This window comes from Leishmania panamensis (genome assembly GCF_000755165.1).
Source record: "Leishmania panamensis strain MHOM/PA/94/PSC-1 chromosome 34 sequence".
NCBI lineage: Eukaryota > Euglenozoa > Kinetoplastea > Trypanosomatida > Trypanosomatidae > Leishmania > Leishmania panamensis.
Genome location: NC_025881.1, coordinates 575,414 through 603,321, shown reverse-complemented (window position 1 = coordinate 603,321; position 27,908 = coordinate 575,414). Strand labels below are relative to the sequence as shown.

The window sequence follows — 27,908 nt, the reverse complement described above, 5'->3', positions numbered from 1 at the left end:
CGGCTGTGAGGTGGCCTGTGTGGCGGGGTGGGTGGGCAGAGGGTGAGGCAGTGGCCGTGCTCCGATGACTGGGTCGGCGCATTGCTGTGACGTGCTCACGGCCGCTTTGCACCACGCGACGAGCCCGGTGGTAGAGTGGGGCGTGAACTTGCATTATATGACGGAATGGACACGTTGAGTTTAAAAAAAGTGGCAATGCCGTAAAGGCAACCAACATAGCTGGAGGACGTAGTCGCCTTGTCGCGCTGCTTTTTTCCCCTTCACATGTTCCACTGTCGCTGCTGCTCTCTGTTACGGGTGTAATTCTTCTGGTTGACTCACATGACTTGTTTGTTTCTTATGTTGCGCTCACGCCTTCCTCCACACAAATCAGCAAATTATGCCCCTTTTCTCCTTCACTCTCCTTACACACACACACATGCGTATTCTGCTGTGTGTATCGGGGGATGATAGTGTTGAGGATGTTGCGCTGCTGTGCTCTGGTTGGTGAATTTTTTGTGTGTCGATCGCTCTCATGCATTCGTGTGCCGTTAAGCTATTTACCTCATTTGCCCTTTGGGGTGTTGTTCTTTCTGAGGTCAAGGCACCCAGTCGTTTAGACACACACGCACACAAGACGCACAAGCAGGTAGTGATAATAATGTCGCATGAACTATAATGACCCACTCAAAGATTGGTGGGTCATTTTTGTATCCTGAAAGAGGCAAAACACAGCTGCTTGGATGAAACTGGTTCAGCTGCGCGCCGCCTGTTGACGTCGGTACCTTAGCCTTACGTGTCGCATTGACGATGCCTCAGAGATTTTGTCTTGACGCTCTCACATGCGGCCGCCGCTTTCGCCGTGCCGGCGCAATTCGGCCTGCCTCTCCCTTTCCTCCATCAATGCGACAAGCCTCCTCTCGTGAACTACTGACGCTTTGCTTTCACTCTTACTCGGAATGTCTTTTTCTGTACTTTGTCCCTCTTACGCGTTCAAACACACCTGTGCGTGTGCTAATTCACCCACACCCACCCACACACACACACCATTTTACCTCAAATACAACCCAATGTGTGAACCAAAGAGACGTCTCTCCCGCTATAGTCATCACTCCGTCTCTCATTTCGCACTGGCCGCCCCTCTCACTCCCTTGCTCTACCCATACCCCTCTCTCCACCCGCTAGCCTGACATGCTGCACTTCGAGGGTAGCAGCTTGCTTCGACACCATATTGTGTGTAGCATCCTCTCAAAGCGCCCGGTGCGCATCACCAACATCCACGATGGCGAGGACCCAGTAGGCATTCAGGCATACGAAGCAAACTTCCTCAAGTTCATCGACCGCATCACAAGTGGCTCCTCCCTGCGGTGCGCCGACAACAATACCACGTTGCAGTTCACACCTGGCATGATCTTAGGTGGGTCCTTCTCGCACGAGGTGCCCTCGCAGCGATGCGTGACGTACGTTATCGAGGCGGCGCTGCTGCTGCTTCCGTTTGCGAAGTTTGACTCGCGCATCACTTTTGTAGGCGCCACACAAGGCGAGCTCGACCTCTCAGTGGATACGGTGCGCACTGTCACCCTGAGGTGGGTACAGCTCTTTGGAGTGCAGGGTAGTCTGCGGATCATCCGCCGCGGCGCCGCGCCAGGTGGTGGTGGTGCGGTAGAGCTAGACATCAAGGCCATTCGGCGCCTCACTAGCGCTACAGCGAAGGAGCGCGGGCGAGTGCGCCGCATTCGCGGCATTGCCTTCGCCTCTCGGGCTGCAGCCGATCTGCCACAGCGAACCGCTACTGCAGCCAAAGGAGAACTGCTCAACTTGCTGCCAGATGTGTACGTGGTGACCGATGTCGACAACAGTAAAGCCAACCGGAATGACCGCGTGAGCGGCTATGGTGTTGTACTGGTCGCCGAGACAACGAGCAAGCTTTGCGTCATCTCCCAAGAGTCGGTCGCCATGCCGCAGGAATCACCGGAGGACGTTGGCAAGCGGGCGGCACAGCTTTTGCTCGACCAGATTTACGAGGGAGGCTGCGTCGACGCGCACCATCAGATGCTGGTGCTGCTGTTGATGGCGCTCAGCCCAGACGAGGTATCAACCATTCGCTTTGGCCAGCTGAGCGTGAGTGGTGTGTCGGCTCTGCTTCTGATGGACTCGTATTTTGGGGTGTCGTGCGCTGTCAAGTCGGACCCGTCCTTTGTGGGGCCGAATTTGCCCCCCACAACATTAGTGACCTGCCTCGGAAGCAATGCCGTGAATACGTGGAAAAAGTCAAGCTAAGAAGGACCGCGACAGGGGGGGCACTGGTGTTGTTGTCAAGTAGTTGTCTTCGTGTGTGTGTGTGTGTGTGGGTGGTCAGGATACGGCGCGCTGACGCTGCTCACCCCCTGCGCCTATTTCGAGTAACACCCTGTCACCTCATCCACCGACGTCCCCCCTCTCCCAACGCACTATGCGCCACGCACGTCTTGAGTACTGTTGCTTGTGTGCATCTGTGCACCGGTGCGCAAGCGTGAAGGGGGAGGCTATGCACGTGGGCTGGCGTTGTGGCGGTGAACTACGTTTAAGGTCTAACCAAATTCCTTCATGAGTGAAGCACACACAGAAAAGAGAGCGTAGGGTGATCACACGCGCACACGCCCAGACATCCCCTCCCCACTCTGGCACGCGTGAGGGTTTGCCGAGGTGTGAACGCTTTTCTTCCAGTGGTGGAATGGGTGATGGAGTCGGAGATGGAGGTGGACGGAGGCCGCAAGGTGGCAGCGCAGGCTCGACCACGAGCGTGGTGCGATCTCTATCACCCATTCCAAGGATGACCTTCTGCTCAGGTTCTTGTGTGGGCGTTTGGGTATTTGTTTTGTTTTGCTTCTGAGTGTTCGTTGCCTGCGCTCCTCCTCTCCTCGATCTCAGCACGGCTTTGATAGCGCCTGGAAATGCGAGTCTGCGTCCCTATTGCTGCTCTTCTCGTCTCTTCTTCTACATGATCTTCTCTTGCGTTTACATCGAGTCACCTCAGCCGGTGCACATTCTAGCTTCTGAGCCTGCAGGGTGTGCACAGAGAGAGAGAGAGAGAGAAAGCGAGCGACGTATATACAGTCGTGCATAGACACGTACAAGCATAGATTGCAGTGCCCCAAAAAGAAATGAAAGACACCCCGCTTGTCGGAATGGACTTGGACTTTTCAAATCGAGGGCTTTTCGCGTTTGATGCTACGAAGGCACGGTCAGCGCTGGTAGAGGTCTCTGCGGCGGCACCGCGGACTACCCTCTCGACTACCTCGACGGATGGGGGTGACGCCGCCAGCGCAGCGCTGTCGCTGTCTGCACTCCCCGCCATCCGCCTATTGAACTTGTCCTACAACTCCCTCCACCTCTTCACCGGCGGAGAGACCTTGAAAGGACTCACAGTGTTGGACTTGTCGCACAACGCGCTGACACAGCTCTACGGTCAGAGCATGCCACCCACGCTGGTACGGCTCAGCGTCGCGCACAATCAGCTGGCACACCTGTGCAACTTGGCCCAGTACACACCACGACTGCAAGTACTGGAGGTCGGGCACAACCAACTGAGCACCTCTGCTCTGCGTGACCTACCTGTATCGCTGACGCACCTCAGCGCGGAGAACAACACAATTGAGTCGTTGGCGCCGCTCGGCGTCTTGTTTCACCTGACACACCTGAACTTAGCACAGAACCAGCTGGAAAGCAGAGATACCCTTTGCGCCTTGCAGCCACTTGTGTCACTGCGCCACCTCGACGTCCGCGGCAACCCCATGTGCGAGAAAGGTAGACGTAACAGTGCGGGCGAGGATGACGGTGTCACCCAGCTGCTGCACGACGTACTGCCCCGCCTGTCGCGCTTCAATGGAACTTCTCTCTCACAGGCACCAGAGAACCGCATGTGGAAGACGGCGCACCGGCAGCAACAGCAAAATGCTAAACTCAGCGCAGTGAACTGTCGCGGCATTTCGCATGATGTTCATGGCGACAACGGTGTGCGACGACGAGGCGCACGCGAGGACAGCAGCGGCGGCGGCAGCAGCAGCTCCCTCTTATCATCTTCCCAAAGACAACAGCACAAGCTCCAGGAGCCGACTTTGGAAGTCCGCCTCATGCAGGCGAAGGTGAATGAACTACGACGCCTGCTCTTAACCGCGCAGGATGAGGAGGGAAAGGCCCGTCAGAAGCGTGCGCTGCTCATGGAGAACGTGAAGAGCACAGCCAAGGTGATTGATCAGCAGGAGGTGGAGCTGGAGAAGCTTCAAAGTGAGGTAGAAAACTTGCGGGGAGTGGATGAGAAGCTGCAGTTATCGGTAGCGGCTGCAGAGCACTCGTTTGAGCAGGTCCACGCGTCTCTTCTTGCGAGCAAGGCAAAACTCTCTGCCTCCGCTGTGAAGTAGAGGCTCACCATCAGTATGCGGTGGTGTTGAGGTCGTAGTTAGTCTCTCTTCCTGTGTACTGCTCCTCCAAAAGGAGTAATGGGCACAAGGTGTTGTCGGGTGTGCTTCTTTGCATAGATGTGTATTGATAATCGTTGAAACGCATAGAAGCTGCACTAGCGCAGGTGAACATAAAAGAAGAATGTGAAGGGTCTGGTGAAGCTGATTCAATGAGGACCTCACCCGGTGGGTGCTGTCTAGGAGCAGCGGACGAGCCTTTGTTAGGTTTTATATGTGGTGCTTTCACTTCACTCCCCATCTCCTGGCGTACAATTCAACCTTCGTCCTGGCTGGTGTGCTCGACGAGGATGTCTCTCATTGTGCTTTGTGTGTGTGGGTGTGTGTGTGCTCCACACTGCAGGCCCACTAGTCTTAGCGACGCATGGACGTCTTTCTCTCTTGAAGTACACGCCTCTCAACCGAGGGGGATAGCGCTGACAGTGCAGAAAAGCACGACGCTGCGCACTTGAAGGAAGCCGCGCTGAAACGCCACTTACTCTTTCACATGTTCAACTTTTTGCTTGCCGCGTTCTCTCCATCCTCGTGCTGACACTCGTGTCCACATTGACTGCACTGCAACATCAATCGATGGATGCGGCTGCTCCGTGCCTGTACGCATGTGTGTGTGTGTGTGTGTGGGTGTCTCTCTCTCTCTGCTTCATATTTGCGGTTCACAGGGTACGGAAGTGGGCCCCTCCACCGCCGCTCTCCTTGCTCATCCAGAGAAAACAAAGGTGAAGGATGAGCCCCCAAATCGTTGAGCGACTGGGTGGGTTCTCCCGCTGTACAACGCTGCTTACCTTTGCAATTCACTTTTTGCACTCCCTCTTCAGCGTTGTGAACTTCCTGTCGTGGGTGAACACGCCGGAGTCGCGACTCACGCACAACATGAAGATTGTGTACCTCTCATTGACGATTGTCTGCTGCCTCTCCTACTTCTTAGGTGCCTCCGTCTTCTATATGTGGGCGTGGCGCTTCCCAGAGCCAGAGGAAGTGGCAAAGCGGCGCCGCGTCTACGGTGTCAGTATTAATCTGCTCTTCTGTGATTTACCCATCTTCATCATCGAAACGAAGATTGTGCGGCAGCTGAACTTCCCTGCCGCCATAATGGGCTTCACCTACGTCCTCACGTGCGTCTCCTTCTCCTGCTCAGTGCTTCGGGTGTGGTTCTTTTTCATGGTGCGATTCATCAAGTTCCACTTTCCGACCGCCTGGTCGATCGGCTCCAGCTACCCTACTCAAGCTACCGTTGCGGTGCGGCGCGAGATGGACGTGCGGAACTACACAGGCGGCGGTTGTGCTGCCGGGGACGATGGCGGCAGCGTAACTCCACCACTCACCGCGGCAGGCCACACCATTTTACTGAGCCGCAACTCTGGCCTCTACAGCGATGACAGGGCAAGTACGACGGGGCTTTACCACACGCTCACCCCCGATCGAGCCCGCAGCGATATTTACTATAGCCCCCCCTCTAGCCACTATCACACACCGTCCTCGGGTGACTTAAGCACCCCACGAGAGCAGAATCAGCGCAGGTATCGCTGCGGTATGGGGACCCGCCTCTACAGACCCCGATCAGCTGCTCCGCCGCTTCGCATCTAAAAAACAAGGCGGCAGAACTACCTGTGAAGCAGAGATCAAAAGGATGGAAAAGGACAGCGATGTATTGTGCTTTACGAAAGTGGGGCCTAGCCGTTGGAGAAGAATTACTATTCATCATGTCTTCCGGACGTTACCTTCACCTCCACCCCTCTCTTCTTCCACTCCTGTTGTCCTCAGCGTTTCCCAGAGGCGCACCCTTTGGAACTCGGCTCTGTGTGTGTGTGTGTGGATGGGTGGGTGGGTGGGTGGGTGGGTGTGGGTGTGGGTGGGTGGGTGGGTGGGTGGGTGTGGGTGTGGGTGGGTGTTGTGCCGTCGGTATGTTGCTGTGATCGGCTGCTCGTGGTCCCGTCTTTGGAAGATTTTTGTTTGTTTGTTTCGCTCCTTCCTCCCACTTCACCACACCTCCTTAGAGTCAATGTGTTCATCAACGAAGCAAGAAACGATAACGAAAAATGCATAAAAGGAAAAGAGCCTGCTGCTTGTCCTCTCTCGTCTCATCGATGCATGTGTGTGTGTGTGTGTGATGTGTCCTCACTGCTGAACCACACCCTGGCATGCGACTGTGCTGGACCTTTCCGAGTGAGGTGTGGCGGCCTTCTTCTCCTTTTGTGGCGGAGGGCGTGCAGGCGAGAGATGGAAATGCGCAGCGACTATATTACGTGCTCCTGTGCACCTCCCTCCCCCACACCCCTTCATACCTTTTGACTCCTTCTCTCGGGATCCAATGAAACGACCATCACGCTCATCTCCTCTCATCCCTCCCCCCTTCACACACACGCACTCGCATGTTGCTGCGACTATTTCGCTATCCCTCACCGCCGTGACTCACCATATTTCTTCTGGCTCTCGCTGTAGTGTTTCCCCTCTAAGAAGATGGTGAGTATCAAGTGCGGTTCCCGCCGCAAGGCCCGCCGCGCGCACTTCCAGGCCCCGAGCCATGTGCGCCGTGTACTCATGAGTGCCCCGCTCTCCAAGGAGCTGCGCGCCAAGTACAACGTGCGTGCCATGCCCGTGCGCAAGGATGACGAGGTCATCGTGAAGCGTGGCGCCTTCAAGGGCCGTGAGGGTAAGGTGACGGCGTGCTACCGCCTCAAGTGGGTCATTCACATCGATAAGGTGAACCGCGAGAAGGCGAACGGCTCCACCGTGGCCGTCGGCATCCACCCCTCCAACGTCGAAATCACGAAGCTGAAGCTGACGCACCACCGCAAGGCCATCCTGGAGCGCAAGGACCGCTCGTCCAAGAGCGACAAGGGCAAGGGCAAAATCAGCGCCGCGGACAAGGCCATGCAGCAGATGGACTAAAAGGCCGTCAACCAACGAGATGGGGAGCTCAGTGGAAACACAAGCGTGTCACGGTGTTTTTCACGTTTTTTTTGCTTTATTTTTTTGTTTTCCCTTCGCTCCAATTCAACAGAAAGGCGGAAAACAACGTACGACTCCATCAGTGTGCCTTCTCCCACCTCTCCAACCACCCTTCAGAGCAAGAGAAAGGACATTCTGGAGCTCGAGTATTCCTTATCGGACTGCTTCAAAGCCCTATTGACATGACTGCGCAGCTTCTGTATGTGTGTGTGTGTGTCTGTATAGGGCAGGCGCGAATCAAACGTGAGCGGGAGAAGGACTGTGGTTGCGTAACTCTTTCCTCCCCCTCGTTCCTCTTCGCGCAGTCTGTCGCACGGGTAAGGAGGTGTGAAAAACAGTCGGGGGGGGCGGACGCCCGCCGCATAGCCTTCCGCGTGACTGGGTGTCGGTTGTTTGTCGATACCACAGAGACCACGTATGTGACCTCTTCTACCTCTTTTTCTGCCCTTGTGTCATCACCGCTCCCCACCCCTCTCTTGCACGCTGATCCCCGCACTACTCTGTTGTCTCCACCGCTGCCCATTGCATCTGCGCATCTTCTTGCTCTCGAACCGCCAATCGTTCCTCGTTCTCGTCTACTAGAGACGACCCCCAGTCTGTATACTACTCCTCTCTCTCTCTGTACTCGCTTCCCCTGTAAGACGCCAAGCCTTCTACCTTTGGGGTGTATGGAGTACAGACAGGTGCACTGACACACACACACACACGAGATGGATACACACGTCGTTTGTTTCTTTCCGGCATAGAGTACATATTTGACGTCAGTCCCTCAGTGCTTTTTTCCTCTTGTAGCGCTCCCTTTTCTCTCTCAGTCCCAGTATCACAACTTCTTCAGCAGCTGTGTTTCTCTCGGTGGCATCAGTCATCTTCTAGCTCCCCCCCCTCTCTCTCTCCTCTCTACCTCACCCACAAATCACCATCAAAACTAAATCCACGTGTAGGCCGTACCCCGCTCGGGGTAAAATTGTCACAAGTGTGTTGCCATCATCTGAGTTGGGGTGGCGAATGAGTCGCACAATACGCCCGATGCACACACGTTTCAGTCAGTATGATTGCTCGTCTGGACGGCGCGTGCGCACGCAAGATCGCTGCGGGGCAAGTGATTACAGACCTCACGAGCGTTGTGAAAGAACTTACGGAGAACGCGCTAGACGCCAAGGCCGCAACGGTGACGATTCGGCTCCTCAATTACGGCCTCGATGAGATTGTCGTGGATGACGACGGCACGGGACTATCCATGGGCCGGCTAGTAGACACCGAGACAAACAAGCTGCGGGATGGTGCGAGCACGCCTCTGCTATCGAGTCGCGCCACCACGAAGCAGCGATGGGACGATCTCGACAGTTACACTAATGCGAGTGCAAAGGGTGAAGTCGACGATCATCTCACGAGCCAAGTCGAGAGTGCGCGTGTGGCAGGGGGTGAGGGCGACAGCTTTGATCCGTCACTTGGTTTCCGCGGGGAGGCGCTTCACTCTTTGGCACACATGGGCACCGTAACGATAGAGACGCGCAGCGCCGACACTGGTGCCATGACAGTGCGCCTCTCGTATGATCATGCGTTACACACGTCTCGCCTGGAGGCGGTGCGCCTGCGCGACGTGCTTGGCACCACCGTCACTGTGCGGCATCTCTTCAAGCATCTCCCTGTGCGACACCGCGAGTACGTGAAGAACTGCCGCAAGCAGCTCAGCAAAGCAACCAGCACGATGAAGCAGTACGCCGTGTCGCACCCGCACATACGTCTTGTGATGCAGCACCAGGAGACTCCCACCTCGGGCGTCATCACGCTGGTTTCACTCACCGGCTCTGGCGATGCAACGCGCAGCGCGACGGAGGCATACGGCGGCCTCTGCGTTTCACACATGCAGCGCGTCAACTGGAGCTTGTCGTTTGGCACACTCAGCGGACTCGTCTCGAAGGTAAACAGCGGCGGGCGACTCAGCAGCGATAATCAGGTGTTTGCCCTTGACGGACGACTCGTCGACTTGCCGCGTTTGGGCAAGGCGCTCAACGACGCCTTCACCCAATGCCTCCCGAACACTTCCCAGCGGCTGCACGTTGCCTTCTTCCTCCAGGTAAAGACGAACGCCTCACTTCAGTACGACGTAAACCTTACCCCCAACAAGCGCAAGGTGTTGCTCGTCCAAGAGGACCGCCTGGCAGACGAGGTGTATCGGCGTGCGCTGCAAGAGTTCGGGTCAGCCTTGCAGGAGGTCGAGCTGGATCGTGGACAACGTATCGCGCAGGCTCGCACCGCTGATGTGCGTGCCGCACAGCTGACAAAGCTGACCCGCACACCGGTTTCAGCAACGTCGTTTACGCAGTTCACGTTCAAACGAGCGAGGATGGAGGAGACGGATGCGAGTGACAGCGTCGCCGCTGGCGCAGTGGACGCCAAGGGGAGAGGGTCGTACCTCAGCTCCACGGCTAGCTCCTCCTCCACGATGGATCTCCCAAAGCTCGGCAGCTTCCTGTACGACGATGACGCAGCCAACAATTATGGGTCCGGCACGGACGAGGATGGCGAGCGGACGGAATCCACGCCACGGCTGCTGCCCTCCTCGTCATCCAGCATTAGCGATGGCAACGGAAACGACGAGGACAGCGACGAAAGATGTCGCAGCGTGGTCGAAGATACAGGAGAGGACACTGGCCCGCCCTCACTTAAGCCAACCGCAGAGATAGATGGTCGTGAAAACTTCTGTTGCAGTCACGACTTGGCTAACAGCCAGGAAGGCACGCACTCCGACTCTGTGGAGGTCGAGATAACACGGCTCTCTGACGAGGGAAATCAGCTGCGTGGCGGGGGCAGCTGCTATCACTGCACGTGTCCGACTTTCGGCGAGCTCGTTCAGGAGCCCTTTTCCGCGGATCCACCCGACGCGGTGGCAGTGCCTGCGTCGACGAAAAAGCACGACCGCGCCTCTTCTCGCACTCTTGGTGCGCAGACGGAGGATGACCTGAATTACTACTTTAACAAGAACTCCTTCAAGGAGATGCGGGTGATTGGGCAGTTCAACCACGGCTTCATTCTTGCCACGCTCCCCAACGGCGACGTGTTTGTCGTCGACCAGCACGCATCGGACGAGAAGTATAACTACGAGCGACTCGTACGCGCGTATGAGGCAACACCCCAGCCCTTGGTGCTCCCAGTGTCTGTGGCCATGAGTACTCACGAGGTGGACCTCGCCATGGAGCACAAGCTGGCACTCCAACACCACGGCTTCAAGGTGAACCGGGGAAGCGACGACACGAAGCTGATGGTGTACTCGCTACCGGTGCTGCCATACGATGTGGTGAGCGCGTCAGATGTGATGGAGCTGGTTCAACAAATTGTACAGTACGGCACCATCACGAAGCCGCTGCGTGCGGTATGGCACTCCATGGCCACGAAGGCGTGCCGCAGCAGCATCATGATTGGCACCCCGCTCACGATGAAGCGGATGAAACTCATTCTCGAGCGACTAGGAGAGCTGGATCAGCCGTGGAACTGCCCACATGGTCGACCAACGCTGCGGCTGCTCTGCAACATAGCAGAGCTTCCAAGAGGTGGAACCTCGTTTCGATGAGCGTGGTGCCAAGCCGAAGACCTATGCTGGTGGATACGCACACACACACACACACACATTATCGGCCACTGCGTTGCACAACTCTTCTACACGCACACATGCACAGAGAGGCACGCAGTGAGAGCAACAACGAGATGGGATACAAATCGACAGAACTGTTCTGCTCGTTTTTACTGGTGTTCCATCACCCCCTTTCCTCGCGAGAGGAGGAGGCCTCATTAGTGAATCATGGTGACGGCGGTGGCGCTAAATGAGGAGGGTCTAGTCTGAAGGGGGCATACGCACAGTCAACCTCTTCCACACATCCTGCTTCACCTGCGCCGTCTTCTTGTTACATGCTTCTGCCTCCTTATACTCATGCGCTTCACCACCGTAGTGCTGAATACACCACAGCCCTCTTCCTACTGCACTGCACTGCCCATCCTTTGCTGCCACTGGCAGCTCTCCTCTCTCTCTCTCCACATTTTTAGTCTGTTGTGTGCCGCTGTTGCCATAAAGTTGCACTTGTCGCTCTCTCGTTTTCAGAGAGAGAGAGAGCGCGACAGACAGGCACATACGTACGTATCGCTTCTCTTCTTCTGTATGTACACTCGCACAAAACAGCGGCGATAGCAACATCACCAGCGACAGTGAAGTCCATCGCCCTGATCCACTGAGAGGGAAAGAAGGGTGCGTGCAGACAAACCGGCGCACACACACACACGCACACACACATATATATACCCACGCTCAACGGCTACTTCCTGTCGGCACTCTCGAGGGGAGGGAAGGCGAGGAGGGTCATAAGGAGGAAGAGAGGGGGACAAAGTAGATGCCTTCACGCTTTTGGCCTCATACAGTAGATTTACACACATACACACACATATATAGAAGTAGCCCCACGCGTGCACACACGCCCATACACGCTCTTCCTCCTCCTCAACGGCGGCTTTTTTCGTCGTTGTGCTAAGGCGCTGCGCTCCGTTGGGCCATATCGCCGCCCGAATCCTTCTCTTCTTTCGTGCGTTTGTGCGTGACCGAGTCTTGTCTCGGCAGAGACAGGAAGGTGGTGCAAGAGAGACGCAAGCAACGACGAGTGCTGCTGTCTCCTGGGGCCTTCTCTCTACCAAGCAAGTCCGGTCCCTCTCTCTCTTCCACTGGGGCGCCTCTCTCCTAATTTCCTTTGGTTAACGCTCGTGCTGCTGTGCTGCTGTGCTGCTCTGGGCAAGATGCACTACACCGCTTCGCAGCTAAGGCACGTTACTGGGGACGCCGGCAGCAGCTGCTGCTCCGACCTCCGCGAGATGAACGAGGCGAAGGTGGCCAATATCCTTTCCTACCTTGACAGTGCTGCCGAGACGCGGTGCGAGGTGCAAAACATGCGAGACGGCACACTCGCTACCAGTCTCTCCAGCGCAGTGCCGCTCACGTCGTCAGCGCTGCAGCACATCACGGCCAGCTCGCCGGCACCGTCATCCATTGGTGCCTCGCCGAACGGAACCCCGACCCGCCTCCACGCACCGCCGCTACGATCAGCGTCGCCGCCATCTGTTGTTGTATCGGCGGTGCCCGTGTCGTGGATTACCGGCGGCGGCGCCGAGTCTGCCCAGAATACATACCTCGGTATCAAGAAGCGTATTGAGGGCATGCAGTTCGAGAATGAGCAGCTTCGCCGCGACAATGCTGAGCTCCGCAGTCGCCTCCAGCAATGGCGTGCCGAGGAGGCACACCGCAAGGAGGAGATGCGCGAGTCTGTACAGGGCGAGATAGACGATCTACGTACGTCTCATGCGAAGGAACGCAAGCGCTTCAAGGCGGAAAATGAGAAGCTGGCAAAGGCCAAGGAAGAACTGACGTGCGAGGTAGACAAACTTACGGTGAGGCTGCGCAACGAAGCGGCGAAACACGCTGAGGACACTCGGCGACTAGAGGCGACAAACGCAGCAGCCCTGTCGTCTTTGCGCACCAAATGGGCTGCGCAGGAGAAGGTGAACCGTGAGAAGTGGCGTCTGGCGGAGGCGAAACGCATCAAGGAATCGACGCTGCAGTCCCTCGAGCCAGATATTGTGCTGCTGCTGAATCGGCACAAAGCTGAGAAAGCGCGGCTGCGCGAGGAGTACGAAAATGAATTGCGCCATCGAGACGAGATCATCGCTGCCAAAGATGCCTCCGTAGAGGAGTTGAAGTCGAAGCTACGGCGGGAGGCGGAGGAGCTGCTCAGCCGCGAGCAGGAGGCTGTGCGAGATCGCCTCCGCGACGAGAGCGAACGCATTCATCGACAGCTCGAGGAGGAGCGCCGTCTTGAGCAGCGAAGGCGCGAGCATCTAGAGCACCACTTTGAGGATCAGAAGCTCACGTTGCAACGAGAGATCGAGCGACTTGGGAAGGAGGTGCTGCGCCTGCAGAGCGCACAGACAACGGAGCAGGCCTCCTTCCACGAGGCGGTGACAACGGAGGTGGCGCGCATCACAGGCGAGATGAACGAACGCATGACGAACCTAAAGGAGAAGCTGATGCTGGAGTTCGCAAACCGCGAGAAGGACGCACGGGAGGAAAACCAGCGCTATTTACAAGCAAAAGAGGCGGAGATGCGCAAGAAGTGCGAGCTGGAGCGCGACGCAGCGGTAACCAAGGTGGTACAGCGGCTCGAGGAGGAGCACCTGCGCGCCTTGGAGTCTGCGAGGGGTAGTGATGGGATGCTGCGGGAGCGCTACATACAAGTTACGCGTGAAAAGGAGCGACTGCAAGTGGAGCTTGACCTCGTCCAGGAGCAGCTAAGCACCGCCCTCGAGGCCAACCGCAGCAAAGCCGAGGAGCTGCAGCGCATTCAAGATATGACAAACCTCTCGGAACAGCACATAAGCGCCATCGAGGACAAGGTACGCTCCGAGTACACGAAGCGCATGAGCATACTGGACAACGAATGGCAGAAGAAGCTTCACGAGTTCGAGACCCAGCACGTGAAAGAGGTATGGGAGCTACAGCAGCGCCACAGCACCGCCGTGCAGGAGGTGGCTCGCCTGAAGTCTGAGTTTGAGATGGAGAAAAAATCCTTGGAGCAGCGCCACCATGCAGAGCTAAGTCAGATCAACGAGCGCGTCCTCGTGGCCATCACGAAGAAGGAGAACACAATCCACCATCAGTCGGAGCAGCTGTTGAGCTTGCAGGAGGCTGTCAGTCTTCGAGACCAAGAGCTGCAGCGACATCGCCAGCTGCTGCTGTGATACGGCGACTCCAAATATCGAACAGAACCCTCCGCTGAACTCCAGATGCAATGAGCACCATTGATGATACCTGTGCAGTGAAACCATAAAGCGGGGTGGACGCTGCTCTCTCGTGGTGGTGGTGGCAGTACAACGGCGGGCGCTTACCTCGGGTGCGCATAGATCGCTGGTGGCTGGAAAAACAGGCCTTTCAGTCCCATCAAGAAAAAGGCGAAGACGCTCGGCGGCTAACGCCACTTCCTCGTACTGCGTATGTGCGTGTGCTGGACTGTGAGGATATGAGGCGGGTGCGTACCACTGGCCTCTGATGTAGCAGTTGGCATTCGGATACGCGGTAGACCAATAGAAGCTCAGTAGCTGCACCATCCATGCGGTGTAGCAGTCTTCTTTGCACGTTTCCTGCTGTGCTGTGCCACCTTCAAGACAGGGAACCAGGCAGCCCCTCTCCCCCTATCCCTGCCAACACCGAGCTGCCTCTGGTGGCAGCAGGGTCAAGCACCTACGACGTGAGGAGGTCAGAGCGATGTATCGCTGCGGATGGCGTTGCGTCGGAGCGACCCGCAGCAGCGAACACGCGTGTGCCATCCATGTGGTGGGCACCGCGTCAGCGTGGCTCACCGGGCCCTCGCTGCCCGCTGGTGGAGGGAAGCTGAGCCACCCCGGGAGGAGGGATGCACCAGGTGGTGACCCGGACAACGGGGGCGGCTGTGAGGTGGCCTGTGTGGCGGGGTGGGTGGGCAGAGGGTGAGGCAGTGGCCGTGCTCCGATGACTGGGTCGGCGCATTGCTGTGACGTGCTCACGGCCGCTTTGCACCACGCGACGAGCCCGGTGGTAGAGTGGGGCGTGAACTTGCATTGTATGACGGAATGGACACGTTGAAAATGCCCCGTTCATCTGTTTTTTTTTGTTGTTCGCGCGAGTGGCGCTGCAACAACGTCTCGACAAAGCTGCTCTTAAGCTGAAATGTTCTGCTTTAGCTTCACCCTGTGTGCCTCTCTTTTTCGTTTTCTCCCCTCTGTACTGTCGACTTCGTTTTGCAGTTGTGGAATGACCACCTGGCGGACACAGGGGCACATACAAACTCAGAGACCGTCCCCTGTCCAGGTCGGCCTGCTCACAGGTCTTTGTTGGTAATCTAGGTGAACGCGCGCGGTCATTTTACTCAGGGACGTGATTTCCTCGCATCTATGTGAAGTAGTGGTGCCATGCGGCCTCGCATCTTGAGGGATTCTGGCGTACTGCCGACTCTTGTGGCGCGATCGGAGGACGTCTTTGAGGAAAGCAACTCGGGGTGTACTCTCATTTGCACTCCCACCTCGAATGTGGCTGTCGTTGGCGAGCGCTATGACACCACGGCAGGTAATGCGGCAGCTGCACTTCCAATGAAGTGGGACAGCAACGAAGCACTGTGGCAGCTAAAGATAGCCCTTGGTGTCACACCTGTACTGCAGGGGAGAAGCGTGTCGCACCTGACGCATCCAGCCCCACGTACTCACAACAGCGCAGAGTTGTCTGTGGAACCCAACGCACGGGACGAGGAAGTTGTTACAGTTACTCCGACAGCATCCACCTCAACAAAACTGCCACCATCAGCACTAGGAGCTTCTGGGAAGGGAAACGGTCTCGATAGCTTCATCCCCCCAGTTTATAGATTCAGCTCTGTCTCGTCGGCATTCTCTTCACCGCTGCTGGAGGCCTATCTGCAAAGCGCTTTGACTCGCATCCAGGACGAATGCGATGCGCTGATGCAGTACTTGGAAGTGGGTGCTGCTCCATTAGGCGCAGAAGGACTGCAGACAATCGCGGACGTGCCCGATGATGAGCTTCAAGCGGCGCAGCGAATGTACTTTCTCGCGGAGTCATCGACACTGACCCAGCTGCAGCGGCGGGCAGATGCCGCGATACTAGAGAAGGAGTACGTCTTTCAGATTCGCGATCTCCTCGCTGCCGAACTGCAGCGGCGTCACGTACCGCTCGAAGCAGCCCAAGATGACTTTCACCCCTTCTTCGAGCAGGTGGACCGCACTAAGATGGCCCTCGATGACTACTATCACGTGCAAAGCGCGATGCATACAATGACACCGATGATGGAGGCTGCGGTCGCCGTGGCGGAATGCCTGCGCGATGTCGATGCCACCACATCAGCGCAAGGGATGCAGCACCTAGACGGCATGGAGACGGCAATGGACTCCTTGCTGGCGCAGGTTCAAGCAGACGCGGTGGTGTTGCAGAAGAATTTGGCGGCACTGCAGTGCCGTTTGGAGGCGCTCTAGGACAGAGAGAGAATCATCACAAGATTAAAGTAGAAATACAGGGAACAAATCAGGCTCCTTGGCCCATCACATCCATCCGTTGTCAAACTCCAGTGGCGCTTGTCGCTTTCTTCCTCCGAGTCCTCCGGATACCTCTTACCTCGAGATTTCTGCCTGGGTAGTCTGACCTCACGTGCCGCTTGTCCCCTTCTCTTTCTTCTGGAGTCTTACCTACGCTCTTTGCTTGACAATCCATGGAGGGCAGAGGAGTCGCTCTTCCCATGGCAGCACGCTCTATTGATCTCTCCACCTGCGTCTCTCGCCCTAGGAGCCACCATCCACTGTTATCCTTTCCTTCGAACGCACCTTTCTGGTGGTGTTGCTGTTCTTCGCCATCCAGACACCTTCTGAACTGCAAGTCGAAGAGAGACAATTGAAATGGGCGCCAGAGAGAAGTGGTGGCGACGGCCAACGCAGCCCATACGCGTGATACTCGGGGCACCCGTGCGGCCGATGCCCACACCCACGCACACACGCAAGCAGAGAGGTGAGTGTGAACGCGTGAGAGGACACGAATGTTTTCTGCTTCCTCTTGTACGAATGCTTCCTTGAGGGCCTCTCGCAGAAAGTTGCATGCACATGAAGGTGGCAGTGATGCACATTTTTTCCTTCGCTACAGCACTTCACTCGCCCGCCCCCCCCCCTCTCTCTCCCTCTATCTGTCTTACCCTCCATCGCCTGTTGCGCTTAACCTCACCGTTGTTTGTCGGTTCTCCGCTGTGTGTATGTGGAAAATACGCTGCTGAAGAAGTAGAAAATAAGAGCATCTCCTTGACCTTATCTGCCGGTCGCGCACGTGCATCTCGTCGGCGCACTGTAAAGCCGCCCTGTACACGTGTGTGCGCGCCGCAAGAGTCAACGAAGAGAGGGAGCGAGAGGCAGAGCTAACAACCCCTCTTCTCCTTGGTCACCTACTCTCCGTACGTTTGTAGGTGAAACATATTATTTGAGTGCGAAGCGAGTTTAGAAAAGGATACGTGAAACCTCCAAAGGGAATCACAGGAATTACAAGCAAAGACGCCTGCACTGAGGTCGAAGGCTAACCTCTGAAACTCCTTAGATTATCATCCTTACCATACGTATCACCATGGCACCCGTGAACGTGCAAAGGGTGTACTCGGTGTTCCACTTGTTCGCAGTGGACACGGCGGACGCACACGCCGGTGCTGCTGCTGCCCAGGATGCAATTCGCGAGTCGTACATCCCCGTCTGCTTCTTGGCTGCGGCGGCACGGGAGATAGGCTACTACCCCACTTCCTCCGCCGTTAGTCAGTTCACTAAGACGGTGCCGAGCGCTGCGGCCGGCGCTGTGACCTTCGCAGCCTTTCTGCAGTTCTGCGAGAATGTTGCGCACACGAATCAGCCAGGGAGGTCGGCTATCTACAAGTTGGTAGACGACATAGACCCGCGAGGTAGTGGGATGATTAGCCATCGCGAGCTCCTCCTCGTCTTGACCAGCGGCTCCGCTACCATCACTGACGGTGAGGTCGATGCCGCTATGAAACTGCTGGATCCGACAAACTGCGGGTACGTTCAGCTCGCCGACCTGGCAGCCTTGCTCATCGACTCATGCGAGCGTCAGCAACAACCGGAGAAACAGCAGCAGCGCTGTAGCGCAGCACGCGACTCTCACTCAAGACAGACGTCCGCGCAGCCGGAGGACTCAAGACAACATCTGAAGCAGTGGCGAGGAGACTTCACGAAACGGGGGTACGAGACTCCACCGTCCCCGCCACTTACAACAGCTGCAGCAGAGGGGGAACGCGCGCAGGCGCCGGAACAGCGCCGGAGCGCCGCCGCCGTCGGCGAGTGCGATAGCTCCTTAAAGCGCACAGGCGTCGGTTTGACCGGTGAGGCAGCTTTTCAACCCCATGGGAGCCTGTGCGATAGGCAAAACACCGCTGAGCAAACACAAACGCCAATGACGGTTGACGCGGACGTGCAGCTGTCAAAGCGCCACTCAACACCGACGTTGTGGCGCAGGCGGTTTGCCAAGAGCTCCTCAGTAGCTGTATCACCGGCCACTCCGTTGCAACGTGCCGGCGGTGGCAGCGCTGCCTCGAGCCCCGCAGCGCAGACGCCGGTTCGTCCTCTCCAGCCTACTGTCTCTGCAGCTGCAACCGAAGGCGCACCTCCTCAGGATAAGGCGGTCAACAATGAACCTCATCTTCACTACAGAGGCGGCGCCGACGCGAACGGTGGCGCACGCTACAACGGACTCAAGGAGCGCAACTCAAAGCAGCAGGTGTACTCCAGTGCGGAGCTAAACGCCAGAGGTGGTGGTGTTTTTGCAGGTGGCAATCGTTCATCAGGCGCAGAGGCGGCACTGGTGACGACTGCCGCTATGCCGACGAAGAAAGCGGATGGACTGAAGTGCTGCGTCATGCTCTAGTGCGCATGCCTACCATGACGGCTCCTCTTGCGAAGCGTACGCCCGCACTGTGAAGAACAGGCAAGTGCGCTTCTTTTTTTCTTTCTCTCAGCAAAAAAGCACGAGGCGAGGTGGCGGGCCGGGGGAAGGAGGGGTAGAGAGACTCTTTCGAATGAAAGTGCATCGAGACCCATCTATGGGGATACTCTATGTGCGCATGCTTGCACTTGTGTATGTTGAGTGCGACACTGTGTAGTATGATTTCCCCCACTACACCCACCACCCCTATCTGCGTCTGCTACCATGCATTGCTCAACTAATTTCTGTTCTTGTTTGTAAAGCACCCTTTACTGAGCTCTCTCTCTCTCTCTGACCCGCTTCGGTCTTTCTCTCCCCACACTCTCCCGGGGAGCTTTCGCCCTTGTTCGAAGTGAAAAAAAAAAACAAAGAGCAGCGAAAGGCGTGAATAAGAAAGGGGTGAAGAAGAGACTAGTCGTGCTCCCTTACCAACGCCGGTGCCTCACTGTTGCTGTGACACTGTGTCACCCTCTTCCACCGCTCTTGGCGCTATTTCTTTGTTCTCTTCTTCTGTGTTTAGTTCTCTAAAGCTCCACGACTGTGTTGCGTAGATGCGCGTGTGTACATTTTTTCCGGGGTAGGGAGTGGACTGCCTTGTCTGGGTAGCCTCTATTCAACATGCCACTGCCAGAATGTCTGCTTTTCACTCCTCCTGTCACCCCGTCCCCCCCCTCCTTCCTCCTTGTCCCTGCTCGACAGTCACCTAAAGGGCACTTCTTTTGGGGGGCATTTCTCTCCTTCCTGGCGTGTACGAGCACAAGCGAGGGAAACGAAAAACACCAGCGGCAGCAGGCACCCGTGGGCCTGCGCATCCTCCCACCGCTCTCCGACATGGACTTCTCTTCCTTTTGCCGCACTGTGCGTCTGCCCATGCCCCGATTACTCTGCGTGTCCTTCGTTGTTCGTTGTTTGTTCGTTCGCTCTTTTTCACCCCGCATATGGGCGTGCGCGCGCGACAAGCTTCGTCGTCTCTTGCTGCCTTGGGGCACCTTCCTGTGTCTTGTGGGCCTTTCAGGTAAAGGAACAGACAAAAAGAGCGCAGCTGGCACACACCTTCATAGAGCAGATACAGCCCCCGTGTCTTGTCATGCTCAGCGTCGACATGAGATGCTTGGGAAGAAGGTTTGGTAAGGAGAAGCTTTAATCAGCTCTCTCGAGCAGTTGTGCATCTCAGTGTTGGAGACTATGACTTCTACGCTTGAGCACGGTTCGTAGCTCACTCTTGTTTCAGCTGACCGCACCAACCAGTGTGCGCCACTCCTTCTATGTAACTTATTCCATGGCGTTTCCCCCCCCCCCCCTACCTCCTTTCTCCGACTCCCTCCTTCGAGGATGCACGAACACGTACACACGCAGTCACAGATACACTGCACACACCCATAACCACATCTCTATCCATTGAAGGCGCCGACACTCCAACTTCTGCTCTCTCTGACTTGCTAGTTTTTTCTCGCTCTGTTCTTTTTTGAGTGCCATTGGGCTGTGGGCACTTCTCCTCTTGGAAAGCTTCATCATATCATCCCCTTCCTCCAGAGTACCTTCTTCCACCCCTCGTCCTCTCCCTCAGTGTATGAGTAGACAGCTCAGCATATGCGAGGCATGTTTTCCAAAGAGAACTTCATTGATTTGGCTCACCAGGCGGTCAGCGCTGTTCGCCGGATTGTGGGCAGTTCTGAGGCACGAGGCGTACGCGACCAACTTTCGGCCACCTCGAGAGTCGTCGTCACAGTCTGTAAGTCGAATACCACGGTGGACGCAGTCACCCTGGAGGTATGGGTGAACGACCTCGTGCATGAGCTGGAGCTGCAGTTGATGCAGAGCGCTGCTGTCATCGAAACAGCAACAGCGGGGGAGGCTGTAGTTGCGTCAAGTAGCATCAAAGAGGAGGCATCGAGGCCGCTAAGCGAGCCGGCGCTCATAGAGAACCTCGAGGTCGCACGAGCACTCATGTATTCCTGCAACGCAGAGGAAGCTGCGAAGGTGTACTTGAAAAAGAAGTTGGTGGCCGCCCTCGTGCAACTCTACAGCAACGCCACGCTCACGCAGAAGCTGCGTGGCTGCTGCGCCAACGTTATCGTTGGCGTGTGTTCGTCACAGCAAATGCTGTTGCGCGACTTCATGCTTGTCTGCACCAATCACCTGCGCCTTCCCCCACAGGACCACAATGGTCACGTCCTTCGAATCCTTATTGCGTCGCTCTTGGTCGAGGTGCTCCACCAGTTTCAGATGCGTTACTACGGCTGGCTCAAGACAGATCTGGACGCGGAGACAACAGCACACTGCGCGTCACTCATAGACTGCCTCTTTGAAGTGTCGTACTCCCTCATGGTGGAGAACGTAGCTGCCGCATCTCGCACCGAAACCGCGTCTCGGACGACGTCATACGAAGCGGAGGAGAGTCTCACGTCGGCGTCGCCGTCTCCGATGCCAGCACCACACGAAGAGACCCCCGCGCCGACAGCAGCGGCGAGCACCAAAGATGGAAACAGCTGCGAGAAGACAGTCCCTCCCACGACACCAGTCACTACGATCGCTGGAAATAGTGACGCCACGGCGTCTTTGCCTGCCAGCACCTCCTCAAGTGCGCCCGCCAACAGCGAGAGTCTCAACCTCACCACTTCGGTTGTATTCTTGGCGGTTGTCGCTGGTGTGTATCGCGCACGGCCCGCCCTCAAGACCTACTTGGTGTGCCACTACAGCGCTGAATACGCACAGGTGTGGGTCAAGGTAGCCTCATGTCTCACGAAGATGCGCACCAATCTATTCCTATCTCTTTCGTCTCGCTCGCCCGTGTCGATCATGCTGGAGTCGATGGAATACTGGCGGGCCGAGATGCTTGAGGGCCTGGTGGAGCTATGCACGACGGACAGCTTCACAATTCAGCGAGCCACCGTGATGGCGTCCATTGCCGAAAGCACCACCAGCGATGGTAGCAGCAGCAGCGAGACAAACCAGAAAGGTCTGGTGCCTTCTACCAAGGCCAGCCTCCGCTCAGCAGCGCATGTAACAGCATCCCTGTCCAGCGGCACCACCGCTGCTCCCGCCGGCTCCGGCCTGAGCCTCAGCAGCGGCGGCCGGTATCAGTTCGTGCCGATCCCAGCAGACTGGGCGACTTACCTGTCGCGCAGCTCCTCGGCCGTGTGGCGCCTTGCCTCCGCCCTTTTTCCATGCACCGTCACCTCGGAGGGCATCAACATCCTCAAGGCTGTGCTGCTGATGCTAAACACGCGCCACGCCTCAGCAGAGGCCCTGTACCGTAGCACCATTTCCACGCTTACATTGCTGTGTGTCGCGAACCCGCGCAATGCCGTGCTGCTGTCTGAGCACCACTTTCTGCTCACCATCATGGCCCTGGTCAACTGTAACCAGCTGAGTGTCTTTCCGGCCTCCCAGCAGGTCACCTTGCACTTTCGCCATGGCGAGCCAAGTAGCTCCTCGCCGATGGCGGCGCAGACGCAGACCCTCACCCTCACCCCGCCCAACACCCTGAACGTGAACACGACCCAGCTCACCTTCTGTCTTCTCAACACCCTCACCTCCACAACCTTCTCCAAGGCAACTGTGAAGCTGCTGATGCAGGGCATCAAGGACATGTGCTCGATGCCGTCATCTCAGACGGATGTCGATATAATTGAGAACTTTCTCTACGGCCTCGGCCACGCCTTCATTCCACATCCACTACTCTTCTTTCCTGGAGATGGCTATGTGAGCTGGCGCCTGAAGCACATGTTTCCCCGAGGTAGCGGTTACTCCTTCACCGCGTGGGTCTACCCGACGTGCGTGTGGACTGGCGGCAGCTGCCTCTACTCCTTTATGGATCCGAGCGATACGCGGGTGAGCTTGCTGATCGTCGCCGACGGACGACAGTGCTCACTGGCGGTGCGGGTGAACAAGGCGGGTGGCGAGCCGACTGAACTACTCTTGAGCAGCGGCACCTTCTCTACATCCACCTGGACGCATGTGGTGGTGAATCACGGTGTTGCCCTGAACGTGTACATCAACGGTGAGCACATTGAGGGGGTACACGTCGTGCCATATCCCAAGGAAAAGCACTCCATCATGTTCAACATTGGCGGGGCCGTGCAGCTTCCAGGGTTCTTAGGCTTCATGTCGGGCATGAACATCTCTGCCACCCTCTCCGAGAAAGAGATTGCTAAGCTTCACGCCTCCGGGCCTGCTTCCTATGACCCCTCCAGGGACTGCGCCTCGTTTCTCAAGCCCTTCTTTGAGGATCAGTCGAGCTTTCCGACCGACCTGCAGACGCCACCCGCGCCACTTTCCCTGCACCAGAACGACATGATCACGAAGAAATCGGCCGAGTTCCGGTGGAACCACATCGAGCTCTACGTGCCGACCGATATTGAGGAGCTGATTGCACCGAGCAAGGTGGCTGAATGGGTCCTGGGTATACTTAGGCACCGGCGGACGGCGTCGATGCAGAACACGTCGACCTTCATGAACGTGGCGAAACTGAGCATCAGTCTCCTGTCAACATCCATGCAGCTCTCGACGACGGAGCAACTGACCCAGCTGGTGCTCAAGAGCTACTTGAACCGGCTGCGCACTGAGGTGCTTTCGTGGAGGGGAACGTTCCCCGAGTTTGCCTCTCTGATGCTGCAGTCCGTGTCGCAGCGCGGTGGCGGCAAGGCACTTCACCACCACGCTTGCACGCAGCGCGTCTTCGACCTCCTTCTTAGCTGCGTATTGCGGCCAAGTGCACACGGCAACAGCGTCGCGCATCACCGGGTTAACGTCAGCCGGGATCCCCTAGATCCGAGCGATGAGAGCGCCACGGGGTCGACTGCGGCGTCGGCGGCGTCGTCACCGCGCTACACTGCCGCGCAAGAGGCGAACGCCACGAACATCATCTTGCGCGAACTTAGTGACTGCCTTCTTGTGAAGGAGAACAAGGAGATGTTCCAGGAGGACTCGTCGCGGTTCGAGAGCATCCTGAGTGTCTCTCTCCGCCTCCCCAAGGAGTGCATCAAGTCTGTCGTGATTCTTATCGAAAAGCTGTGCCGTAGTGAGGCGGAGCTGCGCCAGGTGCTCCTTTTTCTTCTCACACCGAGCTCCGTCAGCCCAATCGCGGACACAGCAAAGGTGTGGGTGCTGCGCATGCTTTTTGACATTGCGAGGGAGGAAAACACAATGCGCGAAATGATCCAGGAGTGCTTCAAGGGCCGCGGCGTCATGTTCATAATGCTGCTCATCAACGGTGAGAACCACTCTAGTGAGGCAATACGCCTCTTGGCGCTTGGCCTCCTCTCGCTGTTGATGCCACTGAAGGCCTGCACGAAGCTCTTCAAGAAAAACGACGGCTTTGACATCCTCTCACTGGCGCTCACGGAGCCGCGCAACGACATACCGATCGGCATTCGCACTTTTGACGCGCTTTTCCACGTCGCCTTCGACGAGTTCCGGCGCCATCGGGAGAAGAAGCCGGAGGCGGACAGCATCGCCTCGCGGCTGATGGCCACGGCGCATATTTTGCACCGCCAGAAGCAGCGCGACCCGAGCTTGTCAGCCACGGCCGGCGGCGGAAGCAAGTCGTCGACCAGCGTCACACTCGCTGGACTGCTGCAGCAGAGCCGCGTGCAGCGGCGCATTGCGGACCATCTGGGTCACACGCCCTCCATCATGGTGAACCACCTTGGCACGCGCCGCGGCTACAGCTTCGAGCATACGCATGACTACGGAAGGGTCAGCGAAGATTTTGGTGAGCTCGTACTCCTGCACAAGGGCAGCGGTTATCACAACCTGCACCTTCCGCTCGCTCTGAAGACGGTTCTGTGTGTGTTGGACTACCTCATTCGAGTGGTGGTGCACCGGCTGTGCTCAGACTCGCCGTTGGTGATCAGCTCAGCCGCGGCAGCGACGGTGACGGCATTCAGCGGCAGCAACGTTGCTAGCTCCTCGACAGACTACCTGACAGCAACGGAAGAGTATCCCACGTTGCCAACGCAGAGCCAAGAGAACGGAGCTCTGGGGATGACCACAAGAGCTGCGCAGATGGATGACGAGCGCGTGGTAGTTGAGGTGCTGAACTACCTGGAGAAGTTGATTGAGTGGCCAAAACACGCGCTGAAGGTGATGGACATACCGTGGCTGAGTGGCTTGTGGGCAGCGGTTCGGGTCCTCTTTGAGAAGCCGGTTGACCTGAATGGTACCACGGGGGTGGTGACGCCTGTGCGGTTTCCGGAGCCAGAGACGATGTTCACCGCGCCTGCTGTGGCCGGTAGAGGTCGTCCCCTCTCTCTGGCGACGCTGCAGCCAAGCGAAGCCTCTATTCGACGTCTGCACCACTACCGCAGTGAGTTTGTGGCCGAGGTGACGAAGCACTGTCGTGCGATCATTCGAAAGATGGTCATTCTCGACATCTCCATGAATGAACGGGCGCAGATTCGATCGATCCGAGACGGCGAGCATCCACCGCGTCTTGTACGGATCGTCCTCGAGGAGGTGGCACGCTACTTCTCCGTTCAGAAAAATGGTGAGCTGCTCGAGAACGCCGGCACCATCATCCGGAACTTGAACTCGCTCTTTAAAGACGTACACACCGCTTTGCGTCCGTTCCCCTCAGCGCTCGGCGTGGCCATTGTCGTCGCCATCACAAACATCTCCGTATCCAGCAGCATGCAAGTGAGACGTCGAATGAAGAACAGCAGTAACCTCCTGACAATCCGTGATAACCTCGCCTTCTACGTCTTGCGTGAGTCTCGGAGGTTTTTGCGGCTGCGCAAGAGCTCGCTGAACCAGCTCATTCACATGAACGCTAACAACGCTAAGTCCATCGCAGTGCTTCTCTTTCACCTCTCAAACAGCATCAAGGAGAACAACGTGAACGAGGTGGAGGTACTCGCAATACTGATCCGGCAGCTGGCGGGTGCCGACTCGGCCCGGCTGCGAGAACTGCACGCGCTGCTAGGTGACAGCAAAGACGTGCACCCCTTGAAGGAGCTGCTGAGAGGTAACGCGGGGGCGATCACCGGGCAGAGATCGACGGCTTTAGGCACGCACGCCTCACAGTCCGCCCTGTCGGACCACTGCGGGAGCGATACACTTGTGGATGTGGACTTAAGCGCCGGCGGCGCGGAGCTGGCTACGTGGGGCCCAAACTACCGTGCTTGCTCGAGCTTGCTGAAGGAGGAGGACGGAGAGCTGAGCCTGGGTGCGCACACCGTACAGCTGCTGGAGTGGTGCAAAACACACAAGGAAACGTGGGCCGCTATTCAGCGAAATGTGCACGCTGCGATGGCAAGCATGGGACTAGAGAAGATCGATGAAAAGGCGCAGCAGCAGCAAATCAGCAGCACCAGCGGATCCCAGAAGGTGTCGACCGGTGCGTTCGTTGGGCTTAGCGATCGGAGCAAGCGCGAGCTCCAGCAGCTGCGGGACGAGCTTGAGTCAGAGCTTGCGAAGCTCAAGGCCAATGACCAGTGAATGGTGCTCATAAGCAAAGTGCACAAGGCAGAGGTGGCGGGATGCGTATGGCACAAGATTCTGAGGCTCTGGTGTCGCAAGCAGGGAATGGAAGAAAGGCATAACAGTCGCGCGCGCCACCGCTTGTAAAGCCCCATCGTCTTGTTATTTGGCTGTGTCTTCTGCCCCCCCCTCCCTCCCCCTACTTGCACGCAAGTGCACACTTACTCACACTACTGTCGTGATCGCAGCTGCTCAATTGACATCTCTGTGTTTTTTTCTACTTCTTCACTGAGCTATTTCTCCATGTCACTGTCCCTCTGTGCTGCGTAGCTGACCTCGATGACGCCTTTCATGATCTGCATGTACCATATAAAATCACTATGATGGAGAGGTTGAGAGAAAAAGAAGAAAGGCGCATCGTCTGGTCTGGGTGTATGTGTGTGTGTGTATGCACGTCCTTCTTTCCCGCCCTCTCTCCCTATACATCAGCGGGTATGGCTGTCCCACTAATCTATTTTTTATCCGTTCGCAGATTTACCTTTTGTTATCACTATTGCGATTTCCCGAAGGTGTTTTCCTCCTGCATCCCCTTCTCTTGCTTCCTTCTCTGTTCTCAGACCTTTGCTCTCCTCGACTGCCTACCCTCTTTACGCACCGCTATCGAATGCTTGCAAGAAACGAAAACCATAAACGACACTCCCAAGACTCCTAAACTCACCCCGAACACCCTCAACCTCCTCCGTCTTAGCTTCATTCATCCTGATCGAGCGCGGATACGTCCGACACACATGAGTCCCGTCCCACGAACCCCCTTCCCTTGCGGCAGGGTCAGTCGCTCTGTGTGTGCAAGTTTGCAGTGCGAAGCTGTGCCTGTACTGCCCTAACTTTTGCTCTTGCCCCTTGCTTGCTGCATGCCCATCACGTCACTCCTTGTTCGTCGCCACTCTCCGCCACCACCACCCCTGTCCCTCACTTCGTCCTATTACTGATCTACACACTTCCCCCTTCTTCGCCCACGGAGCACACACGTACATTGATGGGTTGCCTCTACGCGCTCTCTCGGTGAAACGCACCCACTGCACATCTCCGTCTTCCTCCTCAATCAGCACTTTCATAAACTCCCCTTTCAACAACCAAACGGGGAAGCATCTGCTGTTTTTTGTTTTCCTCGCCAAGCAAAAGAAAGCGCGGAAGGGATTAGAGACCGTCTGCATCAGTAGCGTCAATTCGCGCCTTGACATTGACTACCTCCTTCTCCCTCCCCCCAAAAAAAAGGAGCAGCCGCAGCTGCTGATCCCTCTTCGCTGTGAACGCACAGCCGACGTACACTCCCTGGAGCATAAAGGGAAGGCACGGAGAGATAAGAGGGCTACGTCTTCGCTTTGGGGCCATTTCTTTTTTTTTTCCGTTCGCCCCATTCGCTCCTTTGCTTTTCTGTTCAGTATTCTCGCTGCCTCGTTTGCATCCGCATGCACAAGGAGGTCCGCCAAAGCTGAGTGAAGAGAGGCTTCTTCACTTTTCTTTGTGTTGTGTTTCACCCTCCCCCTCCCCATAGCATACTGGAC

General features: G+C 56.8%; 9 protein-coding genes across 9 annotated transcripts, besides 2 other annotated features; all 9 read left to right on the top strand.

Annotated features, from left to right (window-relative positions):
• Positions 1–189: a repeat region.
• A 981-nt stretch (positions 190–1,170) lies between these two features.
• LPMP_341550 (RNA 3'-terminal phosphate cyclase, putative) lies at positions 1,171–2,259 on the top strand (the record flags this gene model as incomplete). The annotated part of the gene is made up of 1 exon (XM_010704280.1): positions 1,171–2,259. The coding sequence occupies one exon, from the start codon at positions 1,171–1,173 to the stop codon at positions 2,257–2,259; it is 1,089 nt and encodes a 362-aa protein (XP_010702582.1).
• Positions 2,260–3,122: 863 nt separating this feature from the next.
• On the top strand, positions 3,123–4,379 carry LPMP_341540 (hypothetical protein; the record flags this gene model as incomplete). Its single annotated transcript, XM_010704279.1, has 1 exon — positions 3,123–4,379. One exon carries the CDS (start codon positions 3,123–3,125, stop codon positions 4,377–4,379), a length of 1,257 nt encoding a protein of 418 aa, XP_010702581.1.
• Positions 4,380–5,159: 780 nt separating this feature from the next.
• LPMP_341530 (hypothetical protein) lies at positions 5,160–6,020 on the top strand (the record flags this gene model as incomplete). The annotated part of the gene is made up of 1 exon (XM_010704278.1): positions 5,160–6,020. The coding sequence occupies one exon, from the start codon at positions 5,160–5,162 to the stop codon at positions 6,018–6,020; it is 861 nt and encodes a 286-aa protein (XP_010702580.1).
• An 873-nt stretch (positions 6,021–6,893) lies between these two features.
• LPMP_341520 (60S ribosomal protein L26, putative) lies at positions 6,894–7,325 on the top strand (the record flags this gene model as incomplete). Its single annotated transcript, XM_010704277.1, has 1 exon — positions 6,894–7,325. One exon carries the CDS (start codon positions 6,894–6,896, stop codon positions 7,323–7,325), a length of 432 nt encoding a protein of 143 aa, XP_010702579.1.
• A 1,108-nt stretch (positions 7,326–8,433) lies between these two features.
• On the top strand, positions 8,434–10,956 carry LPMP_341510 (mismatch repair protein PMS1, putative; the record flags this gene model as incomplete). The annotated part of the gene is made up of 1 exon (XM_010704276.1): positions 8,434–10,956. One exon carries the CDS (start codon positions 8,434–8,436, stop codon positions 10,954–10,956), a length of 2,523 nt encoding a protein of 840 aa, XP_010702578.1.
• A 1,283-nt stretch (positions 10,957–12,239) lies between these two features.
• Positions 12,240–14,159, top strand: LPMP_341500 (hypothetical protein; the record flags this gene model as incomplete). The annotated part of the gene is made up of 1 exon (XM_010704275.1): positions 12,240–14,159. One exon carries the CDS (start codon positions 12,240–12,242, stop codon positions 14,157–14,159), a length of 1,920 nt encoding a protein of 639 aa, XP_010702577.1.
• Positions 14,160–14,585: 426 nt separating this feature from the next.
• Positions 14,586–15,042: a repeat region.
• A 323-nt stretch (positions 15,043–15,365) lies between these two features.
• On the top strand, positions 15,366–16,433 carry LPMP_341490 (hypothetical protein; the record flags this gene model as incomplete). Its single annotated transcript, XM_010704274.1, has 1 exon — positions 15,366–16,433. The coding sequence occupies one exon, from the start codon at positions 15,366–15,368 to the stop codon at positions 16,431–16,433; it is 1,068 nt and encodes a 355-aa protein (XP_010702576.1).
• A 1,126-nt stretch (positions 16,434–17,559) lies between these two features.
• Positions 17,560–18,864, top strand: LPMP_341480 (hypothetical protein; the record flags this gene model as incomplete). Its single annotated transcript, XM_010704273.1, has 1 exon — positions 17,560–18,864. One exon carries the CDS (start codon positions 17,560–17,562, stop codon positions 18,862–18,864), a length of 1,305 nt encoding a protein of 434 aa, XP_010702575.1.
• A 1,656-nt stretch (positions 18,865–20,520) lies between these two features.
• LPMP_341470 (hypothetical protein) lies at positions 20,521–26,361 on the top strand (the record flags this gene model as incomplete). Its single annotated transcript, XM_010704272.1, has 1 exon — positions 20,521–26,361. The coding sequence occupies one exon, from the start codon at positions 20,521–20,523 to the stop codon at positions 26,359–26,361; it is 5,841 nt and encodes a 1,946-aa protein (XP_010702574.1).
• Between the last annotated feature and the right edge of the window lie 1,547 nt (positions 26,362–27,908).